The sequence below is a fragment of the Sabethes cyaneus genome, chromosome 2, assembly GCF_943734655.1.
Source record: "Sabethes cyaneus chromosome 2, idSabCyanKW18_F2, whole genome shotgun sequence".
In the NCBI taxonomy this organism is placed as follows: Eukaryota; Metazoa; Arthropoda; class Insecta; order Diptera; family Culicidae; genus Sabethes; species Sabethes cyaneus.
Window position 1 is genome coordinate 244918526 of NC_071354.1, and position 13141 is coordinate 244931666.

Genomic DNA, 13141 nt, shown 5'->3' on the forward strand with positions numbered 1-13141 from the left:
GAGCCTCTTTCATTATTTTAATCCATTATAATTTTGCTAACGTTTGGCTAACGATAAGTGAAAGTTTTTGTTTCACAAATGATACCCAGAAGAGAGAAATATAATTAAAAAACAGAAACATAATATTTTCGAGCACTGAATGAATGTGCACTCAAATCTTGCATCGACGTAAAGCAAAAGCAACACAAACATTGTAAGTAAACATTATACGGGGGATGGGGAGGTGAGGAGAAAGTAACTTCAAACATCGGGTAGTAACGATGTTTTTATTAAAAAATAGCAATGCTCCGGCACACACGTGTTGAACATGTTCCAACGACTCACTGCATCTTCCGCAACAAAAGAAATCCAATTTAAACTCGGATTTATCCTACTCGAGTGCACTCCACAGTTGCGGCCGGCGTAGCGCGGCGCGGCGCGGCGTGGTGCGACGATGAGAAGCAGCGAGCGCGTTCGTCTGAATTTCATTACATGTATTTATGTATGGCGGCGTCGTTTGTGTGACCCTTTGACGAAACATAAATTCCTACGTCGAATAATTCTCCGCAGTGAGTGAAAGTAGAGCGAAAGCGAAGGGAAGGGGTTACTCGTTTACCGATTACATTTTGCTTCTGTAATATTTCCAAAGTAATATGTGCGAAAGAACGATGGAAAACTCATTTTCGCACCCTCTGCAGCTTGCTGGTTTACAGGGAATGCATACCCTAAGCTTAAGCATTCTTATAAAATTGTATTCATCGCAGAAGATTAGGTGGTGATTGTTGAAAAAAAAACCAGCAACTCTTAAAATGTTTTTTATAAAACAAGTTTATTTCTACTAATATATGACTAAAAAATAGCACAGATATTATATTACTCAACTTCTTTGTTTTTTTTTGTTCGGTTATTTTACAGGAAACTGTAACTGACGCTTGTGTTATATCTATTACATACTATCAAGCTACCGCAAATGCTGTACACATACACACGCACACACAACAACAGGTATTGGTTTGTGAAAATAGTAAATGAAAAATGGGTGTTTTTTTTTCTTTTTGTTTGGTTTCACACCGAAAAGCAATTTCTAATGACCGCCATCGTTGTCGCTATCATGATCGTGAAAAATATCGTAGCCCGTTTGCATCTGCGGATTGAGAGCGTCGTCCGGCTTTTCCACGGCCGTTATGTTGTAATCGGTTACGTGATACCGAATCGGGTACGTTAGTTGATTGCCGCGATCCCAGGTGTACAGCTCCTGCAAGTGACAAGATAGACAATAGGTTAGAACAAATGTACAGTATTAGATGTGGTAGGTAGAAAACAAAAAAAATCATGTTTTGAATTGGAAAAAAGCATGTCTGGCATTGATTGATGGATCGTTCTTCTCGGTCAGTGACAATTCAATTAAATTGAATAGTTCATTTGCGAATGAGGGAATTCAATTTTCAATTCGATGAAAGCTTCGCTCGTCGGGGTTCAAATCTGAATTTTTAAACATGTTAACACCCATTAGGAATCCTTTAAATTGACGGAAAATCTGCTTGGTAAAGTAGGTAGGATGTCCGAGTTTCACTTAAGCTGTGAAGTAATTTAAGGGCATTGAAAAAGCATGTCCTTAAAGGATTTTCAATGTTTTTTCCTGATAGAACACCGCCATTCATTGACTCTTATTGTTCCATTTCTCCATTGTTCATAGGCGTAACTTATTCCGGATTCCGTTGACCAATGCTGTTCGTTTAGGGAATTATGCATTGATGATGTTGAATGAAGACTTCTAAAATTTAGTTTCATAACGTTCCGATGGTGTATTGAAAATTCAATAGGCAGGACCGTAAAATAGGATGCTGCAATTGCATACATTGATTGTTAGCTTTCAAACAAAATGCACTGCTAGAAATCACCTTGCCAACCAATGCAAATAACTTCTTGTTTTTTCTTCCTGTACAAACAGTGTGGGACCTGATGATTCAGTTTTTAATAGAGTAAAAAAAAAAATATATTTCAAATGCACGGCACAAAACTCTGCCGTTCAAAACATATTTACTGATACATTAATTAAAAGAATTATTATTGGGTTCCTAAAAGCAATGGTGTTGCCGTTTATTTGCCTTTTAAGTTAGTAATTGGATTGGTTTTAGTAAAGTTCAGCATATTGCTTTCCATTTTGCACGTAATAACATTTCCTATTAATTCTTGTTGCGATGTTATTGTAAGATGGATGTGAGTGGTTGCGGTCATAAAGATATTTGATACAAGACGGGGCGTTAGCTAAAGAAGCTTTAATAAAAGAATTGACATAGTAACTTACACCCATTTAGTTCTTAAATCTTAAAATTAAATTATTAACAATTTATTTGATATTCAGTTATTAGTGTCGACATCACTTTAAATCGATGAAAACATCCTCATTTACATAAGCAGAAACTGTGGACAGTGGCTTTCGGCCACGTTCGGCTGTTGAGATTTCAGCAAAATTTTACCGAATTCGGTGCTTTTTTAAGTGTGTACTTTCAACCTATTTAGAAGTTTCTGGCAGCAGAGGTGCAATCACTCAGTTAAATTCATTTACATTTATTCGATTTTATGGTTTATAGAATCAAAAAGAAATACGATTCGTTTACATAAAAATGACTTCTAATATAACATTTTCTGTGACCGAAAATAATCAGGAATATTGCAGAAACGGTTTTGTTAATGATTTTTCATTGGTGGTCATATTTTCCATATTTTCTATTGGTGACAATATAGCTATCAATGGAAGTAAAAGAAATAATACAGCATTTGTGTCAATCCCGGCGTGGTGGTTAGCATTCACGCCTCTCACGCCGAGGACTCGGGTTCAAATCCTAACCCCGCAGAAGTCTCGAATGACCTAAGCTGTTAAAGTGACTATAATAAAAAAAGTACAGCATTCAATTCAGAAAAATGTAGGTATCGAGTCGCCAATTGCAATAGAGTAGGGGGGGCATAAGTGCGATGTTTGAAGTTGTCATCAATTTTCGTGAGATATAAAGAAGGACAACCAAATAATATATTTTATAGTGATGCAGTAACTCAATGTCTTTCATTGATGTCAATTTCAACTATAAATCATCTGCGGTAATAGTGTTTGGCAAAATAAATTCTAAATTCTTTTACCCCACTAGCGGGGCAAAAGTGCGAAGCTCGAATTCATGAAATTAGCACAACAGTAGCTAACAAAACCATATTATCTCTAATCTGCGGTATGTTTTGGTAAGGAATATTCTCAATTTGCACCTTTTCTATTTTGCGCTGGTGTATTGTAGCCTCCGTCAGATCGAGACTTTTCCAAACGTTTGTTTTTTGTTTCATCAGCGGAAAACCATTGTTTTCCTTCGGCCAACATCTGTATAGCACACAGTTTTCTCCAGATCTTCCATTTCAAGTATCTGTAATATTAAGCATAAGCATAAGCATAAGCATAAGCATAGGATACCGCCCGTGTGCTGCTACTCCGTTATTGACCAGAACCGATGAAAATTGCAAAATGATGGCTGGAAAGAGCATACTTGGGACAGCACGTTATTCCTCATTGTGCAACCTTATCAGGTCCCTGCATGCTGATCAATACCGACGCCGGCCACGTCCGAATGCGGGTCCTGGAGGGATGGGAAGGAATGTTAGTCCAATACTTGTTGCTACTAAAGACCAGGGAATCCTCTGCATCTTCACAAGTATTTCGGGAAAGGAATTGTTGTTAGTAGATGGGGGGAGTTATATGAGACTAACCTGACTATTCAAAAATTTTCTGGTAAAGCCAGTAATTACGAAAATTAAGATACCTTTAAAAAATACCTTTTAATAAATTTAATATAATGCCATTGGTGCTCATATACAACCATAATTTGATAATTTATATCTAAAAATATTATGCACATGCGAGATTTAAAGTGACTCGAAAACCTCGTGACAAATTTGAATTTATTATATCTGAAAACAAAAATCAGGCATAATGAAACAAGCCCATATAGTTCCTAAGTTGATAAGCATTTCCTCCTATCAACGCTAATATGCAGAGATATAGCGCCCAACACGCTTTTCCATTTCAAGTATCTGTAATATTGTGCCTAAAGTTGTATATAATTAGCTATACATTTTTGCCTCATCCATGAATCGCACTTTTGCCCCGTCCGTGAATCGCACTTTTACCCCGCTAAGCGCTTGACGGGGTTAAATCAAATTACGGAAAAGCGAAATATATTTTGTAAAGTCTTTTCACCGTATTTTCAAAACAGATAGGTGAGTGATGTAAAACGCTGCTACAAATTTTGAACTTGTAATATCCTCCTGTTGATATCGTATTTGCCGTATAAATTACATCAAAACCGCCCCAAAATAACATTTGCACATAACTCAGCAACTATGCTTCGTAAGCAACCAAGTTTACGTTAAATTCAAGCTGTCAAAGTAGTCACCCATCCATGCCAATGTCGAAAATTTACTGTCTTTTCTTTTTACGTACAAAATTCGAATTAACGTTTTTTTAACGACCGGCTCCTCAACAGTGGACGTAAAATAAGGCTTAAGAGTATCTCATTTTTAGATTTCAAATTTGAAAAAAGTTTATATGGCTTAATTTGTTCAAAATGATGCGTAGAATTTGATTTTATTTCGGGCGAACCAACTATCTGTTGAAAGCCCCATTAAAAAAGTGAATAAATATTTTTGAATTTTTGAAGATTAAACAAAAAATTCGAAAGAGTGTCCATCGATAGCTCTTCACCAGATTTTAGCGTACGTTCATATGGAGATTCTTGCAACGCTTGTTAACTTTGACTTGGTACAGGGTGCTCCACCTTTTATGTCGGTATGAAAACATTGAATAACTTTAAGAAAAAACAACCGCTTTCTATTAGTAATGCATTTTTATTTAGTTTGGTTCCTTAAAATTTTCTTGGTTGAGTTTTTGAAAACAATATCAATTAAGTGACCACCTTTATTAGAAATTACAAATTGACTCCTTTTTTCCGCATTTTCCATTACCTTTTTGAGCATCTCGGGTGTTATAGCGTCGTTTTACGTAGGTACGAATATTTGCCTTGAGCTCGTCAATAGTGTGTGGCTGGTTGGCGTAAATCTTGCTTTTCAGATAACCCCACAAAAAGAAGTCCGGGGGGGTTAAATCAGGTGATCTGGGTGGCCAGTCAATATCGCCTCTTTTTGACACCAGACGTCCTAGAAATTTTCGTTGCAGGAATTTAATTGTTGAATTCGCAGTGTGGCATGGTGCACCGTCTTGTTGAAAGCAGTAACCTTCTAGACCTTTTTCGCGCATTCGTGGGTAGACATAATGAGCCAACATCCACCGATATCGATTTCCATCGACAGTTTCATTTTCTTTGAAAAAATATGGACCAATGATGGTTTTGGCGCAAATCCCAGCCCACACAGTTACTTTCCGGTCATGCAAGGGCATTTCGTGAATCTCATGAGGATTCTCCGTTCCCCAAATGTGACAATTTTGTTTATTAACACCGCCAGAGAGGTTGAAATTGACCTCGTCAGTCATCAAAATTGTATTCTAAAAATTAGGCTCAGCGTCAACCATTCGAGCGACTGTTTGGCCGTATTCTAACCGACGTGGACGGTCTGTCGGCAAAATTGTACTGAAATGGCGTTTCCAAAACATATCTAATGAAAGAAATCGGTTGGTAAATGTGAAAGTTATACAGCGTTTACATACCGACATAAAAGGTAGAGCACCCTGTATAACTCTCAAAGGTTACCGCTTCGGTCTAGGTGTAGCCAAAGCTTGTATAGTGTATAGTATTTTTGAATTATGGTTATGAGAAAAAATAGCAACTAAATAAATCTGTAGAAAGAGCGGACAATAAGGGCGTTGCATGTTACCTTGTCTATGGGGTTCCTTGCAATTTTTTTCTGATTTTACGTTCCTCATGAATAAAAATTTGATTTTAAACTGCCAAACGTACCATATTTTCAGGCAATTTAAGTGTATTGGCAGTAATAATACAGGTACTAGATGCATCTATCGATTTTTTAAAGATATCTCGTGAAAATGAAGGCACGTGGAATTTTTCACAATTTTCAACTTCTCTGGAAATGGCAGAAGAGTAAATAACATCGTAAACATGCAAACTTACTTTGTACATACTGTCTATTACGACAAGTAGGGTATTGTCGTTATCGTCGGGCCACTGTTATGGTGGGGCCATCACGATTTTACAGTTTTAGTAACTCATGATATCTATGATACAATCATTGTAAAACTTCTTACTGTGATAGCTAACTTTTCACAATATTGTGAGTTTCAATCGTGTATTCAAAACACCCGTACTGAATTCAGTGACTAAATCTTCCAAAAAAAAGTTTTCCACGCGCAATGAACTTTTCTTCAGGAAATGATTCATGAAATGCAATTATCGAGATAAATTTTGAAAATGTATGAAGTGTGTTGTGCTGCACACGTAGACTATAGAAAAATCCCCTCCAGTAAGGTGTTTGGGAAGGCTAAGGTGAAATAATAGAAAAGCGCTATTTGTGCAGGTCGGGTCACTTGAGTAGTCATGGTTGGGCCACCATAATTTTAAGCGCAGAAGCGCAATAATCACTAGAGAATGTCAGTCACGTAAAATGTGATAAAATGATGCAAAATAAATACGATAAGCACTTAGACTTTTGTTGTTATTTCATTGTAGTTGTACAATTCGGAAAAGGCGATTGTAGCAATACTGAATTTACAAGATCGCCAAAATTTCGCAAAAATGTAATTAAAAATAGGGTATGTGTACATATATGAGTCGTTGTTCATGGAATTCATTCTTTTCATGCCTCTATATAGAATTTCAATATGTATGTCTTACATTTTCTGCGGTGGTCCAAGCTGTACAACATGGCCCGACTATGACAACATTTTTTGTCTTCACGTAAATGCCTATAACTTTTTTATTTTTCAAGCAACCAGTTCAAAACTTTCCGGAAATATACCTTATTCTTAGACCTTTGCAACGATGTATTTAGATTTCCAAAATTCCTTTTGAAACGAAAGTTATGGGCGAATTCCAAAACGTGGCCCAACCACGACGACACTCCCCTATTCATTTTATAAGTCTTGTGCCGTGCAGCAATTTTACGAGTCCAACGCAAATTTATATTTTAATCATAATTATCCTGTACTTTATTGTAAATTTATTGAAAATATGCTTGTCAAACAAGGATGCTGCAGTGGGGAGGCAATAATAAAAAATTGATGGTTCAAATTGACCAGTAGAATCGTCATTTTATAGTGAGAAATTCGTAGCTTTGCCCCATGATAGCCAACTCTCAATCTTTCCAACCGCCTCTGTCACCAGTATTTCCACCTCTTCCAGTGACTCGCCACCGAGAACACGATGTTGTTCGCGAAACCGACGATTACCGCACCTCTGGGAAGCTTCAAAGTCAATACACCATTGTACAATGTACATCCAGTTTCAGAGAATAGGTCCGAGGATGGAGCCTTGCGGAACACCCGACTCAATGTTTATCATTTTACACGTCTTGGTGTTCTCGTAGACAAACACCCGATTCCGGAAGTAACTCTCCAGAGTTCTGCGCAGATATTCCAGGACCTGCATTCTATGCAGCGACGCGGCAATAGCCTTCCAGCTAGCACAGTTGAAGGCGTTTTTTACGTCGACTTCGCGGCTCGCTCGACTGCTGTCCAGATAGCATCTACAGTAGACTTCTTTTTCCGGAACCCGAACTGCATGTTCGACAGATCGTGTTCACTTTCTGTGTACCTCGTTGGCCTGTTCAGCAGCAGATATATCGGCCTATATTGCCTATATTTTATTAATTTTTTACTTCCAAAAAGAGCTTCATGTCATCGGCATATATTAGCATTTTAAGTTTCTTGAGAATGAAGGAAATGTCGTTTACATACAAAATGAAAAGAAGAGGTTCCAAATGAGAGCCTTGAGGGACCCCAGAAGTGACTTGAATTGGATTCGAGTTCTTTCCGTTAAATTTAATTATTTATTGGCGATTAGATAAATACGATTCAAGCCATTTCAGGAGCCCTGGTTGAATTCCAATTTTTTGCAATTTGAAAAGCAGCATTGGTATGTCAATGCGATCAAATGCTTTGCTAAAGTCCGTATAAAGTGCTTCTACATGGTTTCCATTATCCATTGCATTTAATGAATAGTCAATAAATTCCAGTAAATTTTCAGTAGTCGAGCGTCCTTTGAAGAAACCGTGTTGCATTTCTGTAATTCTGGTTTTAATTTGCAGCAATAATTTTTCATTAATAATTGCTTCGAAAAGTTTTGGAATGCAAGAGATTATGGCAATGCCACGATAATTACGTACGTCAGATTTCCGACCTGATTTAAAGATAGGTACTAGAAAAGAGCTTTTCCATATTTTTGGACCCCATATTTATGACCCCGAATCTTCCACAGGCTAGCTTCTGGAGTTTCCATTGGTTCGGGAAATGACCATTTTCTAAGCATCTTTGCAGCACTGTCCGAAACATATCCGGGAATGCTTGTATTGTAGGGCTCAGGGCCACGTTAGTGACCGGGCACCTTCTTGATTTTTAGCCTGCTGCTGGTTCATTGTTAGAGGCTTGCAGTCCGTCGGCATCGGCATTGTCCCTCTCTTCTACACTGTACGGTGTTGGTGGCCACATCGTAGGCTCGTGCGCCGGCAAATCGTGCCTTCACGATAGCCTTCAGCTTATCCGGGCACTTCTTGCTGGTTGTCTGAGGGCCTTTGGCTTTCGCCATTACAATGCGGTACACCCCAAGTAACAATTTGGGTTTTATTACACTCTTATGATGGCATAGAAGACCAACATTGGTCATAAAAACTATCATAAGAGTATAATAAAACTCACATTGTTGCTTGGGACGTCATTTCAGGGGTTGGCGTGAGCTTATCGGCACAGCTGCTTATGACAGTTGCGGTTGCTCTGCTTTATCTCCTGTTTTAATGCATCCCTCGCCAATCTGAAAACCGGGCGACGCTTTTTAAGCTCTCCTTGTGAGTGTGAGTTTTTTTTTGCGTGAGGAAACGCTCAATGCCTGACACACTAATGATGCATGTTTACATCACGTGGCATGGTGTGGGACTCTAACTCACTAAAAACCTCACGGGCACCTGGCCAAACCCCCCCCCCCCTACGGAACTATCGTTAAGTATTACTTTAGGGGGAGGCTGTGTCTTCACACTGCTCAGTGTGTTCTTTGATCCTCCCTCTAGGATTGGGCGATACCGTATCGATACCCGCGATATCGATACTCGAAGGCCGATATTTCGATATATTTCATCGATACTTACGACGTCGATATTATGATAAATCGATAATTTCATCCCGATACTGTTTTGATAAAGCGGGATATGCAGCTGAAAAAATATAGACTAAAACTAGGCCAGGAAAGGCTGAAAAAAACAATTTTTTAGGGTTTTTTCTCGTGCTGTTTTCTTTTCAGGTAACTACTAAGCTTAAGCGGGGTACGCTGCTGAAAAGAAAACAGCTCAAGAAAAAATCTTGCTATTTACCGAAGAAATTTTGACAACTCCAATGCAAGCAACCACCTGTCATTTTTTCTTGTGGTAATAATTGCGCCGGATATTATTCCGTACGGAAAAGTGACGTTTTTTCACCTGCATGTAAAACTGCGCCATCTGAACGTGAAATAATATTTCTTATGAAGTGCGTACTGCTTAAGAAATCGTAAACGAAATCGATTTCTTGAGCATTTCTTGTCCTATCTTTTTACCCATTACTTTTCAGCAGCGTACCCCGCTTTAATTCTCAAATTTACTTTATTGGAAACTAGCTGACCCGACAAACTTCGTATTGCCGCAAATTAACCTGTGTTGTCAAGGGGTCGGACACTCAGCACATAGTGCCCCGGCACTGCAGAGATATTAAACGGCACACCTCTAAAGCCTTATAAAAATAACATTTATAGGGCTTTATACACCTCCGGTTCAATTTTACATATGAAATGGGAGCACTGCCAGTTGTCAAAATCATCTCGCACGGTTGCCAGATCTATCAGATTTTAACGAATTTAACAAATCTTGCAGTTCGGCACTTTCGGTACAGCACCGGCACAGTTCGGTTCGTTTCAAGTCGCCTAACATAAAAACGGCTGTGCCGAGTGACCGACCCCTTGTGTGTTGTACATAAATCATGAATCACGGATGATCTTTGTCACAATCTCGAGTTTTGCAAGCCCCCCAGTGGAAGGCGCTTCCGACGGCGGGTCACCGGCAACACTCGCGACCGGCTCGTCCTGAATGATCTAGTGTTACTATAGATAGTTTTTGTGGTCTTGTATTGACTAATGTTTTATGGAAGAGTCTCGAATTTCTCGAGTTCGATTAGTTTTTGAGTTTCGCAAAAATTTCTGTTTTATTTGTATGAGAGTCCATATCCCCCTACCACAGGGGTGAGAGGTCTCTAACTATCGTAAAATAAATTCAAGACTCCAAAATCTCCCACATGCCAAATTTGGTTCCATTTGATTGATTAGTTCCCGAGATAAGAGGAAATTTGCATTTCATTTGTATGGAAGCCCACCCTCTTAAAGAGGAGATGGGCCATAACTCGCTTTCTAAAGAAGAGAGGGGTCTCAATTCACCATAGAAAAAAATCTTGCGTCCAAAACCACTTAAATGTCAAATTTGGTTCCATTTGCTTGATTAGTTCTCGAGTTATGAGGAAATTTGTTTTTCATTTGTATAGGAGCCCCCCCCCCTCTTAAAGTGGGGAAATCCATAGAAAATATACCATAGAAAATATTCTTGCCTACAAAAACACCCACATGATAAATTTGGTTCCATTTGCTTGATTAGTTCTAGAGTTATGAGGAAATTTGTATTTCGTTTGTATAGGAGCCCCCCCTCTTAAAGTGGGGAGGGGTCCTTATTCACCATAGAAAATATTCTTGCCCTCAAAAACTTTCACATGCCAAATTTTGTTCCATTTGCTTGATTAGTTCTTCAGTTATGAGGAAATTTGTATTTCATTTGTATAGGATCCCCCCCTCCTAAAACGGGGAGGGGTCCCAATTCATCATAGAAAAAAATTTTGTCTCCAAAAACACCCACATGCCAAATTTGGTTCCATTTGCTTAATTACTTCTCGAGTTATGAGGAAAATTGTGTTTCTTTGGTACAGGAGCCCCAACTCTTAAAGTGAGGAGGGGTCCTAATGTACTATAGAAAATATTCTTGCCCTAGAAAACTTTCACCTGCCAAATTTGGTTTCATTTGCTTGATTAGTTCTCGAGTTATGAGGAAATTTGTATGGAAGCCCCCCCTTTTAAAGAGGAGAGGAATTATAATTCCCCTTATAAAGAGGGGAGGGGTCTCAATTTACCATAGAATAAATTCTTGTCACCGAAAACACCCACATGCCAAATTTTGTTCTATTTGCTTGATTAGTTGTCGAGTTATACAGAAATTTGTGTTTCATTTGTATGGGAGCCCCCCCCTCTTAGTGGGGGGAGGGGTTTCTAACCATCACTAAAACCTTTCCTGGCCCCAAAAAACCTCTAGATGCATACTTTCATGCCGATTGGTTCAGTAGTTTTCGATTCTATAAGGAACATACAGACAGACAGACAGACAGACAGAAATCCTTCTTTATAGGTATAGATGACCTCGGCACAGCCGTTTTTATGTTAGACGACTTGAAACGAGCCGAACTATGCCGATTTCGGTACAAGTGCCGAACTGCAAGATTTGTTAAATTCGTTATAATCTTATCGATCTGGCAACCGTGCGAGATGATTTTGACACCTGGCGGTGCTCCCATTTCATATGTAAAATTGAACCGGAGATGTGCCGCTTGATATCTTTGAAGTGCCACGGCACAATGTGCTGAATGTCCGACGCCTTGGAATTGACTCTTAGGTAAAACCTTGAACAATGTCACTTACATGTTTAACGCTTATTGAACAGTAAGTGCGTACGATATGCGATTTTCAGCAATTCAAAACTGACCAGAGAGCACATAGAGTAGTATTGGGCGTTGAAGGCATTAACAAAGACTTTCCAGCTTTTTACGCGCCATAATAGCGGTGAAAGTGGCAGAGGTGGGACAGAGATCGAGCAGAGCTAGAACCGGAAAGGAGCAACTCCCGGTGGAACTCTGCAGGAATGGCCAAGAACCGCCAGCAACGACACATCACTGGATGGTTTCAGGGGTTTGGGAGAGAGCTGCCGGATGAGTGGATTGAGGGTGTGGTTTGTCCCATCTACAGAAAGGGCGATCGGATAGATTGCTGTAATTCCCGCAGCATAACGCTGGTCAAAACCACCAACAGATTTTGTTACGTCGTCTATCCCCGGTGGCTGGAGAGTTCGTAGGGTAGTACCAGGTGGGCTTTTGAAGGCCCGTGCTACTACGGATCAAATTTTTACTCTTCGGCATGTCATCTAGATGTGTCGGGAGTACAACCTATCATATTTTTGTGGATTCCGGGGCAGCGTACGATTCAGTCGAGCGTGAACAGCTGTGGTGCGGTTTTTCATACGAAGCGACGTGTCCGAAATAGAGATGTACTAGAGCGAGTGATGTGTTGCGTGCGTGTTTTGGGGGCACTCTCTTTGCTCAACATGTTTTTTATTGATTAATTTTTATGAATCCCTTTTTTGAGTAGCATTTCCTAATTCCAGAATGCCGCCTTAAATAGTATCGATAAATCTAATATCGATGCTTCACGAGCGATATATCGACGGTATCGATAAAGCGGCGGATTTGATATTGATATTCAATTATCGATACTTTCGGGAATTTTGCCCAATCCTACCTCCCTCCTTTTTTTCTGTAGCGCTGTCATAACGTTCGTTATAACTTTGTTTACTGCTATCCATACCCCTTCGTTCTAGCATATTCTTTGGACAACATTATCGACGCTGATGTCTGATCCTCCAGCAGCAAACATCTCTCGTTGTTCTGATTCGAATCTGAACACAGCTGAGGGACAGCTGAAGATAACGGGGTTCCGGCGTTTCTTTAGTATCCTCACATCTGACTGATGCACTTCCCTCGAGTTGACCCCAAAGTTTTTGCCGCAACTTTTCAACGCGATCAGATATCAAAAAATCCTTTTGACATGACATTTCTGAAGGTATAAACCTCTCGAAGACGCAAAAAACTCGATTTTGCCGACTTTCC

At 39.4% G+C, this 13141-nt stretch overlaps 1 protein-coding gene across 1 annotated transcript in view; it reads right to left on the minus strand.

Annotated features, from left to right (window-relative positions):
* Nucleotides 1-1063: 1063 nt before the first annotated feature.
* Nucleotides 1064-13141, minus strand: part of LOC128736854 (uncharacterized) — an 83433-nt gene continuing 71355 nt past the window's right edge. Inside the window, exon 17 of the mRNA XM_053831352.1 lies at nt 1064-1234. Coding sequence (XP_053687327.1) covers nt 1064-1234 — 171 coding nt within the window. The remainder of the gene's footprint in view (nt 1235-13141) is intronic.